At 48.2% G+C, this 16,624-nt stretch overlaps 2 protein-coding genes across 6 annotated transcripts in view; one reads left to right on the forward strand and one right to left on the reverse strand.

The window, feature by feature from the left end:
- SYS1 (SYS1 golgi trafficking protein) overlaps positions 1-6,947 on the reverse strand; it is a 38,353-nt gene extending 31,406 nt beyond the window's left edge. For 2 of the 5 annotated variants that reach the window (XM_031030158.2, XM_081832681.1), the window contains exons 1-3: positions 6,741-6,942; positions 6,288-6,527; positions 4,606-4,673 (exon numbers count right to left, since the gene is read on the reverse strand). In XM_031030158.2, coding sequence (XP_030886018.1) covers positions 4,606-4,673; positions 6,288-6,449 — 230 coding nt within the window. In that variant the 5' untranslated portion in view covers positions 6,450-6,527; positions 6,741-6,942. Of the gene's footprint in view, positions 1-528; positions 913-2,184; positions 3,420-4,601; positions 4,674-6,287; positions 6,528-6,740 lie in introns of those variants that run through there. The other 3 variants (XM_081832679.1, XM_081832680.1, XM_006735272.3) reach the window with 3 other exon arrangements.
- The window catches only part of SDC4 (syndecan 4), a 25,593-nt gene continuing 15,416 nt past the window's right edge, over positions 6,448-16,624 (forward strand). The window contains exon 1 of the mRNA XM_081832266.1: positions 6,448-6,507. Coding sequence (XP_081688392.1) covers positions 6,448-6,507 — 60 coding nt within the window. The remainder of the gene's footprint in view (positions 6,508-16,624) is intronic.

Consider the following 16,624-nt stretch of genomic DNA (forward strand, 5'->3'; position numbering starts at 1 on the left):
TCATGGGGTCCTGGAGCTTCCCACCCCACCCCCTGGTATCTGCTGGCTGCCATCCCGGCCTCCATTTGGCTCTGATCTGGACAGGGCTGCCTAGAACTGGCAGCTAGGGGCACCCTCTGAGCTAGATATCCCTTTCTCCTTTCCCAATTTCTCTTCGGGTCACAACTTTTCTGAGTACCAGTTATGCACTAGTCTCCACTTCTCTCTCCAAATGGAAGTTGAGGTAGGGGAGGGGTAGGGGTGTGGGAGATAAAAAAGGTGCAGGCTTCAGACCCCCTAGGAAGTCAAGAGATACACCAACTCAGTGTCGGGGTGGAGATAACTTTCCCTTATCCTTTGGAAATAAAAACATTTCCTACATTCATCCATTCACTTGGGAATCTGTGGCCATATTTAATATACTGTCAACCAGTTCTTCTAAGAAAGCTCACAATGTTTACAAAGCACTATATATCCTTTGTATTTAAAGCAATACAGTGGAAGGCAGAGGTGACAGTTTGTAAAATTAATTAAAGAACTTGCACGTCCTTTAACTATTAATGTCTTCAGAATGAGTTTATTGTCAAAGCCAGAGCCCAAATCCTGGGTCTGCTAGTTCCTAACATGTAACCTTGGGCAAATGCCTTAGTTTCCTCATCTGTAAGATATAGATGGTATTTCCTGCTTCTGAGGGTTGTTGTGAAGATTAAGAAAACAACGTGTAAAACACTTAGCCCACTGCTAGACATCTATTAAGCACAGCTATTTATTACTAAAATGATAAACAGGGGTGCCTGGGTGGCGCAGCCGGCTGGGCATCGGACTCTTGGTTTCAGCTTGGGTTGTGATCTCAGGGTCGTGAGATAGGGCCCCACATCAGGCTCCACACTCAGCACAGAGTCTGCTTGGGATTTTCTCTCCCTCTCTCTCCCCCTAAAATAAATAAATAAATCTTTAAAAAATATATATTAAAAATAAAATAAATAAAATGACAAACATGTCCCTGCCACTGCCCAGTTCTCTCTGGAACTTGCCTCTAGACAGTGCTTTTATTGTTATTTTAGAAAATCATTATTTCGGGGTGGCTGGGTAGCTCGGTCGGTTAAGCGTCTGCCTTCAGCTCAGGTCAGGATCCTGGGGTCCTGGGATCGAGCCCCGCATCGGGCTTCCTGCTCAGTGGGGAATCTGCTTCTCCCTCTGCCTCTCCCCCCCTCTTGTGCTCTCTCTCCCTCTCAAATAAATAAAAAATTATTAAAAATCAAATTTCATTAAGGTCACACATTTTTTCACCCCCCAACTGTCTTCCAGCTCCATCACTGTATATTGTTGGAGAAAAAAAAATTGGCTCCCCTGACTTCCGGCAATTTCCAAAAACCAAATTACCACTCAAGGGGCAAAGATTTATCATTAGAGAAGATATGCAGAACAGGCACAGGTCTCTGAAGGAAACTCCCAAAGATGTGTGCCAACACAGCTGGAGCAACCAGCCCCCAGCTGACCAAGGGAGACAGCAGCCACATGACATGTGCTCTGGTGACCTTCCCCAAATAACGTTAGCCACATGCCTTTGTGGTTTGTGGTGTCGGGGGAAATCCACTAACCCAGGGGAAGTCACCTCAGTTGGTCTTATCTCCTGGACCCTGCAGCCAGGATTCAAGTCCCATTAACAAGCTGCTTTCTTCCAGCTTGGCCAGCTTGGCCACAGCAACACCCGCCTCCCCCCCCCCCCCCCCACCAGGCACATTCACTCTTAAACCTTCATCCTATCAGCCTCACCTCCCTACTCTGCAGGGCTATGCAAAAAAATTTCGTGGGCAGAAGCCAAAACTCATCTGGGAAGCCCTAACACTACAAGCTGAAAGCTGCCCACACTCTTGGGCAGATTCCCAAGGGCCCCAAGAAAAACACCGATGGTTTCAATACAGAAGTGGGTCTACACCAAGTGCGTTCCACGGAACACATTCAGAAATCACCGGTCAGAAAAAGGAAACTCAGTCATGGCAGTTCACCCAAGGCAGAGCAGAGGTGGCCGCAGATGGAGGGGGTAGGACACAGGAATTCCCTGCACTTAGTATTTTAACCAAATGGAAGGACAATCTGGGGTCTAGAAGAGAAGGTGGCCTACTCATTCTCTATAGCTTCCCTGTCTGGCTGTGCAGGGCTCTCACCGGCCCAACCATGGCAGGACAAAGTAAGCACAGGCAGAACCGTGGAAAATACTGTATTTATGTACATAGGAGGGACAGCTGCAAGCCCCTCACAGAGGACATGCCACCCCAAAGAGAAATCTTAGCAGCAAATTCCTATCTCCCTCAGCACTATCAGCGCAACCCAAGTTGGAAGGCTGGGCTTCCTGTCTCTGGGTACCCATCATACCCTTCCCACCGCAGAATTCCCAGGAAGGCAGGAAAAAGGAACTATTGCCAGAAGTGAGGTCCGGAGGAAGCTGGGGTGCCTAGTCATTCCTAGAGAAGAGGCAGTGACTCTGTCACGAGGGGTGGACCAGGAGCGATGCTGGGACTCTTCTCTGGGTCCTAGGGCCTGCTCTGTTGAACGCTGGCAGCAGGTGGGGACCCAGCAGAGAGAACTGGAAAAAAGTCAGTCATGGGTTCATGGGCGTGCGCACACAGGTGTGTGGCAGGACACAGGTTGTGTGTTTTCCTCATGCTTGATGCCTCCATCTGCTCATCCTCTCCCTGACAGCAGCCTAATACTTTGTACCTCTGTCTTTCTGTGGCTACAGATCCAGAAACTGAGCGTTTCTCCAAACAGAATAGCTGCAGTTCAGCAACATGGCAAAGGTAACAGCTGTCCCGGGAAGGTAAGACAGATGACTAGAAGAGTGGTTTGCTCCAATCAGATATCCTTGATTTGGTTCTTTTTTAAAATAACAGGCTGGTGACAGGTATGGTGGCTCAAGAATGACATGGTTCCAATTCTGTTATTACCCTGACAGAGGTCCCCTTGCTGACCTCCCAGACAGCAAGGCTTCAGCCGACAGAGGCCATTCTTGCAGTTGTGGTCCTGACTGCTACCTGCCTTCTTGACGGGGCCTCACTATCTCTCCCACACCAACAGAGACTTCACATTTCCAGGGTTCCTCTCAGACCTGGGCTGGACCTCGACTGGAGGGTCTGAGCAGCCCAAGGTGTTGGGGGGTGGGGCCAAGTGCCCAGCCGGGTGTCCAAAGGACCCGATTCTAGACATTGGATTTAGGGGCTGAGTTGAGGGGGATCTCCTTGAGCTCCGTCCGCATGCACAGGTACTCCCCGATGACAGCCATGAGTGCAATGCACACGGCTTGGACCAGCCACCAGGTCAGCGCCGAGGGGAAACGGGAGCTGTAGAACCAGCAGCCCAGGAGGTGAAAGAAATGGACAGTGACAGTGAAATCCAGACACTGCTTCCCTCGCCGGATGAAGTACAGCAAGCCCAGGGCACTGTGGGGAGAGGACAGCAGTGAGTTGTCACTGGGTTGTCCTGACCTTAGATCATTTGGGGAGTAGAGACAATTAGGATAACAGCATAGTGGTCAGAAGCAAGTAAGAGAAGTGTGAAGCAAGGGTTACATTATTAGATGCCTAGAGAGAGCTAGCAGGTAGCTGGGAGGGAATCAGGCTGGGTAGAAGAAAAACAAAAGTACAAGCTTGATGAGAAATAGTAACTGTCACTCAGGGGAATCCCAGGGACTGGTGGGGATTGCAGCACCCTGAAGCGTACATGGGCCATTGAAACTGGGGACAACAAGCTGCTTGCACCTGGGCAAATCCTCACGCTGGAAGGCTGGCCTGGAATCAAATGATCTTTCCATTTTTCAAGAGAAGCCAAAAATCTGGATATTTTTTTTTAATATATAAAATATTCTGATTTTCAACTAAGTGGAAAAATGTTTTAAACACCACTTGTGGAATGCCAAACAGAACATATCTAGGAGCCAAATTCAGGTCATAGTCAGCCCACCCATTTTCAATCTCCAGTGTAAGGTCAAGAACAGTAATGTGCAAGGTGTTGTTCTAAGTACTTCCCATGAATGAATTCATTTAACCCTTACAACTATGAGATAGGTAATATTATTTGCCTCATTTTACTGATGAGGAAACCAGGGCCTAGATAGATCAACTTGTCGAAAGTCACTAGACTAGTGGGAAAACAGATTCAAAGCCAAGATCTTAATCACTATGCTAAACTGCCTCTCAAGAGGCAGGCAATGGTCACAAATGGCCTTAAATGTTACCCAGTCAAACCCCTCAGGTGTACCGATAAGGAGCCCAAGGCCTAGACAGGAGGGAAGTAATTTGGCCAATGGCACACGGATCAAGAACAGAACCGACTTCTCCTGACTACCGGTCCAATCCCTTCCTCACCTCGTTCCACAACAGGGAAGTGATCTGAGATGGAAGCTATCCCACAGGCAGCATGCAGAGTGATGTTAAGAGCTTTTCAGCTAAGGCAAAATCGTGATGGAAGGAGCCCTATAATGCAGCCAGTCCCAGAACTGGCCTTTGCCACCCACTTTCATCCACCACTCCCCAGGAACAAGTGCCAGCCTGTCTCATGTCTGGATTTAGGACGTTGGTTCCAGTGTTGGGACCCCAAAAGCTGGAGAGCAAAACTGGTGATACTCACCAGGTGAGGGCGTTGAGGATGAAGGACATCATGGAGAGCCGGCCTGGTGGGGTGGAAAAGCCCAGGATCTGAGGGGGAATCACAAATGGAAATATGCTGGAAAAGTGACTTGGCTTGGCAGAGCTCTAAGCTCCAGGACCTCCTAAGGAAAAAGCATTCTTCCCAGAGCACAGAAGACCACAGGGCCCTGCGTCTGTATGGCAGCCTATTTCCAACAAGGTGCTTTCACAGACATCCACTATGGTATCTCATTTGACCCCAAACAGCAGCCGGGAAAAGACTTACAAAGGAGAAGCAAAAGTTCAGAGACATTAAGTAACTTGCCCAAAGTGATACAGTAAGTAAACAGCAAGAGTACGGACTATTACAGGGTTCGGCAAACTGAGGCCCCACCAATCAGACACCTAGTTTTGTAAATAAGGTCTTATGGAAACCCTACCACACCTATTTGCTTAGTACTATCTCTGGCTACTTTTGCACCACAATGGTGGAGTCGAGTAGTTGTGACCTAAAACCTTTACTATCTTGCCCTTTAAGGAAAGGTCCGCCAACCCCTGGTCTAGAATCCAGGTCTCCAGGTCGTGTGCATGAGATGGCTCTTCAACAAAGCCCAGGATTCCCACAGGCCCTTCCCAGGAGGACAGAGGCTCCTAAGAGGCTACTACTGGGCACTCAGGGTGCGTGCAACTTCCACCACTCTAGAGACAATACTACTGAATACCATCTGCCCAGCACTGTCAGTTTACAAAGGCCTCTGACTTTCATAATCTCCTGTAATCCTCACAACAACCTCGCAAAGCTATTGTTATCATTACTGTTATCTCTTTTCAGATAATACTTTGCCCAAGGGCTACGCAGAGGATAAGCAGCAGGGGCAAAGATTCCATTCCCAATCTCCTGGCTCCGAAAGCTGGGCTCATTACCATACAACACAGCTGCTTCTCAGATGCAACCATCTCATAGCCCTCCATTACTTGATAAAGCACTTTCATCTTCCTAGGTCCTCTGGGGTCTCTGGGCCTCATAACATTTTGCTAAGAATTATTCTGTCCAGTTTCCAAAAGAGAAAATAGGCTCAGAAAGGTGAAGCAACCTGCCCAAAGTCCCATGGCTAGTATATTTGGACCTAGATTGGACGCTAAACCTTCCTGAATCCAAAGTACAGGCTCTTTGTATTGCAGTCCACGAGCTCTGCCACTGGTCTCATGATTTTGCAGACAAGAAAACTGAGGTTTAGACGGGACAACATTTGCCCCACATCACACAGGTAGTAAGCGTAATTTTAACTGAGGTCCAATCCCATACTCTAGGCAGTTTCCATAATACCCCCATGAATGCTCTTTTATCCACCCCCCCTCCAATTTGGCACCTGAGAATCTGGGGCCAGGAAAGTGAAGTCAATTTTTCAGAGTGTCAGAGAGGAGATGCATCAGGTTGCCTGGAACACAAGCTTATTCTTTATGATATCCAGATCCTTTCCTTTGTACTAATAATCTGCCTCTGTTGTCAGTGGTTTCATTTTATGGATGGGGAACCTGAGGCTCAGAAAGAAGAGGTCCCTTTCCCAGGGTCACAAAGTGAGATGGTGGTCCAGCCACGTCTAGATCCCGGGGGTGGGGGTCGGACCCACAAACACACCCCGCGAGGCCGAGGCTCCGCCCGCACCGGCCAGGGGACCCTACCTCGGCGTCGAACATCTGGTCCAGCGAGGGGGTGCTGCGCACCAGCCCGTCCACCAGCGCCAGCCACAGGCCCAGCGAGCCGTAATAGACAGTCTGCATGAGGACGATCTGCGACAGGATCAACAACGGGTCCCACACGTAGCTGCGGAACTGGCCCGCCATGCCGGCCCTCGGGGCCCGGCCGCCACCCGGGGCCTGGGTCAGCGCCGCCGCGCCATGGGTCCGGGGCCGCCCTGGCACCTGCGAGGACACACGCCGGGCCTCAGCCAGCCGGCCGTCACCATGGCAACGCCGCCCCGCCCGGGAGGAGGGACTGGGACAGAGGCGGCGAGCCCATTCCGGGAGTGGGGGTGAGGGCGGGGCGGACAGACCCATTGCCAGAGTGAGGAGAAATCCTGCCCATTCCGGCTGCTCAGGCCCGCCCGTCCGCAGGCTCCTTTGGGGTTCACTCACCGGTGACGGACTCGAGGGTCGAAGCGTCCGAGCGCCGCCCAGTCTCACCGGTTGGCCCCCGAAACAGCGCTGACAGACAGGACCATGGAGGAGTAGCCCTACCGGCCTAGAGAGGCAAAGGTCCAGCGACGGCGGAGGCAGCTGCAGCGACGGCGTAGGAAGGAAGCGTTTCCGGGGACGGCGGTGGAGGGGGCGGGGCCGAGAGTGCGCAGGCGTAGTGGGTGCAATCTTTGGCCAAGCCACCTAGACCCGCGTACGGGCCGCCGGGAAGCGAAGTGTGCACATGCGCAAGATGAAGAGTGAAGGCGAACGGAAGTGAGGCACGAGAGCGGTAGAGCTTGCGTGCCCTCTACAGGGGAATCTTGAAGAAAAGCGGGGCAACCTGGAGAGTAGGGAGAGGGGTGGGCAAGAACCAGGGAAAGATGTTTAGGAATTACGGAATCTCTAAATGTAGATTCTGTTTTCTGTCTGCTAGTTAAAGTCTGGGATAACTTTAAGTGAACCAGCCAAGCCCTTTCAAACAGGGCTTTGCCACTGTTCCCGTTTTTACAGATGATTAAGGGTCGGAGAAGGAAAGCAACATACTGCCTCAAATACATAGAGTTAGTGGCAGTCAGGAGTAGAATTCACGTGCCAACATCGCAGCGCTGATTTCGTGCTACTGAGTGCCAGGAGGGTTTGGACACGTACGAATGGGACAATCCCTGCCCTCTGACCCAATCTAATTATTAGGAGGCAAAGTAGTGGGTGCTTTATAACGTGGGTATCCGTTTATATTTATATATACATATATATTTAAAATAGAAAAAGGACAGGTTCTGAAGTCATACCTGGAAGCAGATTCTGACCCCGCCTGCCACCGTAACTGTTTTGTCTCCGCCTTCTCCTCTGAGTCCACATAGTGTACACAGTCAGTAAATACTTGCTGAATGAGTCAAAACAGAGAAAGAGTAACAGGAAATTGATGAATCACTTTATTCCTGTCCCAGCCGACACAAACCCCTCAACTTCATTGAGCCTAGATGCCCCTTCTCCAGAATGGAAAAAGGGAAGTAACTGATTCCAGGGAAAGAACGTGGGTTTTAGATCCAGCTCTACTAGCTGCTGGACTAGCAAGCCACTTCCCTCTTTAAACCCCAGCTTCCCTGATTATGAAATGAGGACTTAGACATGATTAACGTTTGCCAACATTCAATCTACCCTCCACAATTAGTTCCCCATTAAAAAAACTTATCAAAGACACATGTAACTGCCAATCAGAACTTCTGAACAGCATGTGATAATCATATTACCACCTTGAGTTGATACAATTCCAGACAAAAGTAAAGAAACGTGAGACTTTATCAAGAGTAAGTATGTGGTTTCCCTTATCATTTAGAAATACTGTAAACAGTTCCCTTGGACTCCAGTTTGGAAGTCATTAAGGCCCAAAGATTTCTGAGGTGCTTTCCAGCTTAACCATTCTTTTAGGCGCCTCAATTTGGATCAACAAAAATATATTCAAATCCCTCTGGTCCACTGATTACCCATATGATCTACTGTTTCTGAGAAAACATCTTCTGCTTATCAAATACGTATGTGATCTTGTTTTATCCTCACAATCTGAGAAAGTGGATATTATCCATCTTTTTTAAAAGTGAGGAAACGGGGGCACCTTGGTGGCTCAGTCGTTAAGCGTCTGCCTTCGGCTCAGGTCATGATCCCAGGGTCCTGGGATCGAGTCCCACGTCTGGCTCCCTGCTTGGCAGGAAGCCTGCTTCTCCCTCTCCCACTCCCCCTGCTTGTATTCCTGCTCTCGCTATCTCTCTCTCTGTCAAATAAATAAATAAATAAAATCTTTAAAAAATAAATAAAAGTGAGGAAATGGAGGCTTAGAAAGGGAGTGTGACTCTACATAGGTAAGGCAGCTCATAAGAAACTGAGCAGGAATTTGAACCCAAGACACCACACTCCAAAACCCAAATAACCATTCCCGAAGGGGAAAAAAAAAGAGAGCGAAATAAGTGGTGGAGTAGGGAGAAGCCCAGGAAAAGTGCTTGAGAGGTCTGACTCAGTTCCCGAAAGCAGCTTGGTCTTCCTTCCAGGTGCCAGAACATTTGGCTCCTCCTGAGTCAGGACCCCACTTGAGTCCCAGCTGGGCCTTCTCCACCTGTCACCTCCCACAAACAGAAGGCCCTCCCTACCCATTCTCTGGCAACAGAAAACACAGGTAGCCTGAGGCGTTAGGGCACTGAATAGCTGGGGTCTGATGTCATTCCTGGAGCCTGGAGCTTGCCTCTGGGAAAGCCCCACGGGCCTGCAGGACAGCGTGTTGCAGTTTCCTTTTACCTGTAGGATTTCAGCTCTTGAATTCCCATCTTTCCCAGCTTGGGAAATGGGGCACCATCCTCTGTCTTAATTTGGGTAAAACAAGGAAACCAAGAGCTGGGGAAAACCACAGTAACTCCCTTAGCTAACCTCCTTGGCCCATTTTGAGAATCTGACCACAGGAAGCCTGGAGAAGAATGATCACAAAGCCTGAACTTGGGCCCCAGTGACCTGCCATGTGACCTTGGGGCAAGTCCCTTGCCGGGTTTTAGTATGCCAAAGTATAAAATGAAGGAGGAGAATTGGACTCCAACTTCCAAATGCAGTCCCTGGCCTTGTGCCATCTGAATCAGCTGAGGAACATATTATGTTGTCAGATTCCCAGGCCTTGTTGCAAACCAAAGTCTGAATCTCCAGAAGCAGAATGCAGAAATCTGGACATTTAAAGAGCTCCCCAAGTGATTCAGAGGTACAGCCAACATTTGGTAATTACAGAACAAGATGATCTGTAATTGACCTCAAACCAAATCCTCCTTCTAACAGAAAATTGCTCTGTGACCTTGCCATGTCCATGGCTCTCTTTAGGCCTCAGGGTTTTTTTCCATCTGTAATCTGAGGGGGTTGGACTAGAATAGCTGATCTCCAAGGGCCCTTCCCACGCTGCTGGGTTTGTGGTTCCAAACTTATGAATGAAATTTTAAACTTTAGGTCAGAGACTGAATGACAAACAGCCACAGCTGGGACAAACTGTCCTCCGGGTGCAGAGAAGAGGAGTGCCTCTGGTTACTTGGTCACTTACGTCACTTCTACGCTGAACTCCCACTGTGGGTTTATAAGGTCAACTCTTGTTTGAATCACTTTCCAGATCTACGCCCCCCCCCCATAAATCCCTTGGGGGATGTCCTCATACAAGTCTGTGGGCTTTGAGCCCCGCTTATATTCGAATCCTAGCCCTACTACTATCTTACTGGGTGATCTTGGGGAAGCTACTTCATTTCTGAATCTCTGTTTCCTTCTCTATAAAAATGGCGATGAGACTAGTACCCATGACCTGGGCTGTCCTGAGGATCAAATATGTGCTCACCCTACTACTACCTGATAGGCAGTCAGCATTATGTAAACGTTAGCAATATTAATTATTGTTATCTCTTCCCTTGGAATGCGTGAGTGGTAACACCTGATCTCTCAGATTTATGGGAAAGATCTAAGTGGATGTCAGAGTAAGCCCAGTGCCTGGCACACAGTAGGAGCTCAGTAAATGCAGTACCTTCTTTTCTTAATCCCACCCCACCTGCAGGGTTCCAACTCCCTCTCTCCCTTCCTCCTTTCTAGGCTGCCCGCTCACGTGAAACCTTTCAGGGAATGTTTGATGAAAACACTTCAGGAGAGACACATGTCTCAGGGACAGATTATGCAACTCTGCGCTCACACTTTTCGGAAACTCCATGTGGGAGGTTGCATTTGGCCGTCAGTCCTCTGCATGGGTTCTGGCCAGTGATTTCCTCGCTCAGAAGAGAAACTGGAGAGAAAGAACTCATCATTGTCTGTTTTCTCCTTCAGACGAAGAACACTTCGTTACCCAGAGTATTTTTTTTTTAGAGAGACAGAGAGAGAGAGAGAGCAGGAGCAGGGGGTGGGGGAGGGGCAGAGGGAGAGAGAGAATCTTAAGCAGGTTTCATACCGAGCGCGGAGCCCAATGCGGGGCTCGATCTCAAGACCCTGAGATCATGACCTGAGCCGATATCAAGAGTAAGACACTTAAGTGACTGAGCCACCCAGAGTATTTAAGGGCTGTGTGTGACTTTGAGGAACATTTGCTGAGTTACCCACTGTATGCCAGACACTTACATGATCTTACTTGATGCTTATTTAATTTCTAAAACAAGCTTGTAAATTGTAGATACAAGTAATAGTCCCACTTGGCAGATAAGGAACCCAAGACTCAGAGAAAGGACACCATTTCCCCAAGGCCACACTGCCAGTGGGAAGTAGAGCAGGAACTCCACCCCAGGCCAACCTGACTCCACATGCTACCTCTTCCCAGTGCACAGTGGGAAGTGCACTGGACATTACAGTTCACACAGTGCTTTCACCTACACGATCTTTCTATCATCCCAACAGCCCTAGGGAGGTAAATGTGTACATTTCCCCATTTTACAGGTGAGGAACCTGAAGCTTGGAGGAGGAAGCTAAATGGTCAGAGCTTTTCTGCAAATCATCTCTCTATGGAGAGCAGATGCTGCCAGGGATCCCAGCAGGTGGCTGGGCCTCCGGGAGTATTATTTCTCTCTCTCTCTCTCTTTTTTTTTTTTGAGATTTTATTTATTCATTTGACAGAGAGAGAGAGAGAGAGAAACAGAGAGCCCAAGCAGGGGGAGCTGGAGAGGGAGAAGCAGGCTCCTGAGCGGGGAGCCTGATGCTGGGGCTCCATCCCAGGACTCCAGGATCATGACTTGAGCCACAGGCAGACGCTTAACCGACTGAGCCACCCAGGCGCCCTGGTATTGTTTTCTCCTGAATAAAGAACTCTTTTTCCAGAGGTTGGTTACCAGATCTAAGACACCCCTGGAGGAAGAAAGGTGAGATTTTCTGAAAACAGTTGCTCCACTCCCCAGACTTCCTGGTCCTGCTGTGTACTATATTCTCTGCTCCTCCCTAGAAATCATTCCTTGCTCCGACGTGAAGAATTCAGGGCTTTATTTTAAAAAGAAAATCTATTTTCTTCACCTCCCTTTTCATCAATCAATAAATCAATCATTTGATAAATATTCACTGAGCATTTACTATGTGCCAGGAACTGAATAAAGTAAATAAAAAGAAAAACTCCAACCTCATAGAGTGTATATTCTCACGGAGGAGAGAGACAATAAATAAGTCAACCAGCAATGTAAAACCTACCATCCGGTCATGAGAAGAGCTATGAAGATGAGGGTAAGGGGGTGAGAACAATGTAAGAAGGAGGCTGAGAGGGATTACTTCAGAAATGGCAATCAACAAAGGCCTCCCTGAAGAGGTGGCATGTGAGCAGAGATGTGATGGAAGTGAAGGATGAAGCCAACTGGTATCTGGAAAGAACATTCCAGAGAGAGGGCACGCAAATGCAAAGCCCCGAGGCAGGAATGAGATTGGCATGTTCTCGGAATAGCAAGGCCAGTGTGGCAAGGACAGGGAGAAGCAGAGGCCATGGCCATCCGCCCTTGCCCAAGAATTTCCAGCCTACAGTTCATCATCACCTTACCACACCCTGGGAGCTGTGTGGGGTGGGCAGGTGGGGGAAGGCAGGAGGGATGAGAGGAGGAAAGCAGATTCATCCATTCACTCATCCAACAAGTATATTGAGTACTTACTATGTAGCAGGCCCCATGCAAGAAAACAGACTTAGTCCCTCCCCTTGGGGAGCTTCTACACAACAAAGCCAGAAAACAGAATTGGAATGGTAGAAATATAAGTTGTAGTGAATGCTGGGAAGGAAGCGATGTCAAAGAAGTTGGGCAGGAAGACAATTAGGCCTCAGGGGAAGGTCTCTCTGAGGAAGTGGTAAAAGTACTAGACTGTAAAGATGGGTAGAGTTAGCCTGGGCAAGGATATGCCAGGGGAAGGAGACAGGGTTTGTCACAGCCCCATCATCATGGAAGGAATCTCATTTGTTGGAGGAGGAAACAGACCCGTGGTGTGGGTGGATTGCCCATGTCATAAGTCAAATGGCTGAGGAGGCTTCAACTGACATTCTTTACCTCACTGCCCCATTTCTGCTGCACCAACAGCTTTTGCTGTTTGCAAAGAGCAGATTCTGATTTCTGACGCATCTAGAAAAATAGTTGCACTATCTCCACCTTGACCAGATGTTGGATGGAGGCTGGGGGAAAGGACCTCAGGGGGGCAGGGGAAGTTGGGAGGAACGGGAAAACTCAGCTGGATGTTGGTAAAGTGGGGTTCAAAGCATCCTGCTTTGCTCCCTGCACTCCAGCCCCAGGGCTGTGGCGTGTGCATCCCATGGTGCTATGCCTCCCACAGGTAAGTGCTCAGATGATGGTCTCTGTCAAGGACGCAGAGGAAATAGGGTGTATGGAAGTAGCTCAGGGCTAGAAACCATCCGGGTTTACATGAAGCTTTGTAACCTGGACAACTCACTTCACCTCTCTGATCTTTATTTCCTCAACTATAAACTGTTTGTAATAATACCAGCCTGGCTACCCTCTGGGACAGTTTGAGGTATGTAAATTCCTTTGAAGAACTGTCTAGTACTCTGTGAATGGTTGGGATTTTTATTATCTGTGCTTTTCTCTAACCGTCAGAGTAGGGGACCGCAAGGGAAGCTCAAGTTAAGTATGCAGGAGGTTCTCAGGGACAAATCTCTCAATCTCTTTTCCAGCATCTTCCTCTCTGCTCCTGGGGATGGAACACTTCAAAATGTTTTTGTGGGGACAATGAGATATCACCTCACACCAGTCAGAATGGCTAAAATTAACAAGTCAGGAAACGACAGATGTTGACAAGGATCCCGAGAAAGGGGAACCCTCCTACACTCTTGGTGGAAATGCAAGCTGGTACAGCCACTCTGGAAAACAGTATGGAGGTTCCTCAGAAAGTTGAAAACAGAGCTACCCTATGACCCAGCAACTGCAACTACTGGGTATTTACCCCAAAGATACAAAGGTAGTGATCCAAAGGGGCACATGCATCCCAGTGTTCACAGCAGCAATGCCCACAATAGCCAAACTATGGAAAGAGCCCAGATGTCCATCGACAGATGAATGGCTAAAGAAGATGTGGTATTTATATATATGATGGAATATTACACAGCCATCAAAAACTGAAATCTTGCCATTTGCAACAACATGGATGGAACTGGAGGGTATTATGCTAAGCGAAATAAGTCAGAGAGAGACAATTATCATATGATCTCACTGATATGTGGAATTTAAGAAACAAGGCATAGGATCATAGGGGAAGGGAGAAAAGAATGAAACAAGACAAAACCAGAGAGGAGACAAACCATAAGAGACTCTTAGTCTTAGGAAACAAACTGGGGGTTGCTGGAGGGGAAGGGGGTGTGGGGAATGGGGTAAGTGGGTGACAGGCATTGGGGAGGGTGTGTTGTAATGAGCACTGTGTATTATATAAGACTGATGAATCACAGACCTGTACTCCTGACACAAATAATACATTATATGTTAATTAACTGAATTTAAATTTAAAAAATAAACTTAAAAAATGTTTTTGTGGGGAGAACAGGAATCAGAGCTATCAACTCAGTGGGACAACATAGTGAGACTGAATCAGAGAAACCTGATTTAAATCCTGTATTAGTCAGCTGTTGCTCCATAACAAACAGCCCCCCCCCCCCCCCTGCCGATCGCAGTTGCAAACAGCAATGACATGTATTTCTCAATCATGGGTTTGCAGGTCAGCTGGGGCAGCTTTGTTACAGCTTTGTTGTCATTTCTCCTCTCTGAGCCTGTTCTTCCATCTGTAAAATAGAGGTAACACTACCAACTTCATGGGATCAGAGTGAGGATGATGTTCAACACTCCCTTCTAACTAAAGATACCCTCTGTTCAGGATACGTTACAAGGCAGGTGATGTTTACCCTCTAGGCCGACTAGTAACCCAAGATGCAGTTTGACCTAAAAATCCTCACTCTGGGAGACAATGAAGGCCACTGGCTGTGCCAATCCGACTGACTGCTCCCCCCAACTCAAACTAGAAAGAGAGCGAGTAAATCCATCAAAGAGAGAGGGGCATACATCCAGGAAGAAGAGACACCCTCAAATAAAGACCATGCAGGCTTTACAAGCTAGAGGTAAGATGGCCAGTCCCTGGAGTCATCTCAGTTCTTGATGTCTTCCTTTCTGTTTTAGTCTTTAGCCCTCCTGTATCCTTCTAATAAGCCCCAAGCCCTTTTGTCTTAAGGAGTCTGGAGTGAGACATGGTTCTTTGCAACTGCAGTAGCTGTACATACAGAGAAGATGTACATAAAGTTGCCAGCACAGAATTTGGCATATGATAGGTCCTTAGCCACTGGTGGCTACTGTTCCCTAATCAGGGAGCTGCTGGAGAGCAAGGGCAGTGTCTCATTCACCAGGATTTTTCAAAAAACCTCTCATAGAGAAGACGTTCATCAAATGTTTATTGGATAGATGAGCAAATGAGTGAATACCTGTGTCTGAATCTCTAAGGACAAACATCCAAATGGCATTCATTTATTTATCTATACAACAAACATTTACTGGACACTGACCTGTGCCAGATCTTGGGCAAGATGCTAGGGATCCATCCACACACAAGACAATGTCCCTGCTCTCATGGAGCTTATACCTGGTGGGGAAAGAGATGATAAACAAGGAAAACAATAAAGACATGATGTCAGGTGAGGAAAGTGTTATGACAAAAAATAAATAAATAAATAATGCAAAGCAAGGAGAAAGTGAATGGAGAGGGTGGGGCTATTTTTAGAATTCTTTACCATCCCTCCAGTGGGTGCTGACTCACCATGTGGGCCTTGGTTTGCCTGTCTTACAATGGGAGCGCTGTTGGGGTGAATGGTCTGGGAGGGCCCTTCCTTGTCCAGTGTTCCCAGGTTCTGCGGTTATGCAGGGCAGAGGCTGGACATTCCATGGCCTCTGGAAACTCCAGGCTGTCATTATCTGGAGCTTGAGAGAGATTTGCATGGAGTGAGGAAGACCAAAGAGGGTTGGCACCATTCTGGGAGAGAGAGCCCCACGCCCACTCTCTCAGCTGTTCTGAAAAGAGTGACATGATTACCTGTTACTTACTTTGTGTGAGGAGCTTTTGGCAAGAAAGCTCCCCAACTCAAGACTCTTAGAGGAAGACCTCTGTGATCATAAAAACGGGTATCATTTTTTTGTGGTGGGTGTTGTGCTAAGCACCATACTCTCAACGTGCACGGCTCCCAAGTTACTAAAGAGAAACCGAGGCACAGAGAGGTAAAGTGTCTTGTCTCGGGTCACACAACGAGGATTATAGCCCAGATCTCTCTGACCCTGAAGCCTGTGCCCTTAATATCCAACATAAGAAAGAAAGGGATGTTTGCCCAAGGAGAGGGGCAGATGGAGTGACAGGGGTCTCAGGGGAAGGAGAGAGGAGCGCTAGAAGGAAAAGGTGAGAAGGTTTTGAGAAGCCTTCCAGGAGAGGAGGCACTTGAGCTGGGCCATTAAGGACAGGGTTAGTTGTAGTTTCTTGGGTTGAACATCTCTGGATGCTCCAGGTGTATACCCAGCCTCGGTTACCTCTGGCCTAGGATGCCTGAGAAAAGGGAGAGGGGCAGTTTTACCCCAGTTATAGGCCAGATTTCAGCCATCTGCTGCCTGTTGACTCCCCGAATCACTTCTCTTTGCTTGAAAGGAAGCTGGGAGGAGGATCTGTGTGTGGCCCATGCTATCCCCCAGGCTCCCTCCACCTCAGAGGTAGAAAATAAGGAAGCGCCATAATGTAGGGGGCATGGACTTGGTACCCAGCACTTCACCTTATTTCATCCTCCTAATTACCCCAAGAGATAGGTCTTTTATCCTCCATGTCACTGAGGAGCAAAGGGACTTTCAAACTTTCCTCTAACT

The sequence above is a fragment of the Leptonychotes weddellii genome, chromosome 10, assembly GCF_054177405.1.
Source record: "Leptonychotes weddellii isolate Sample4059 chromosome 10, ASM5417740v2, whole genome shotgun sequence".
Classification (NCBI taxonomy): Eukaryota; Metazoa; Chordata; class Mammalia; order Carnivora; family Phocidae; genus Leptonychotes; species Leptonychotes weddellii.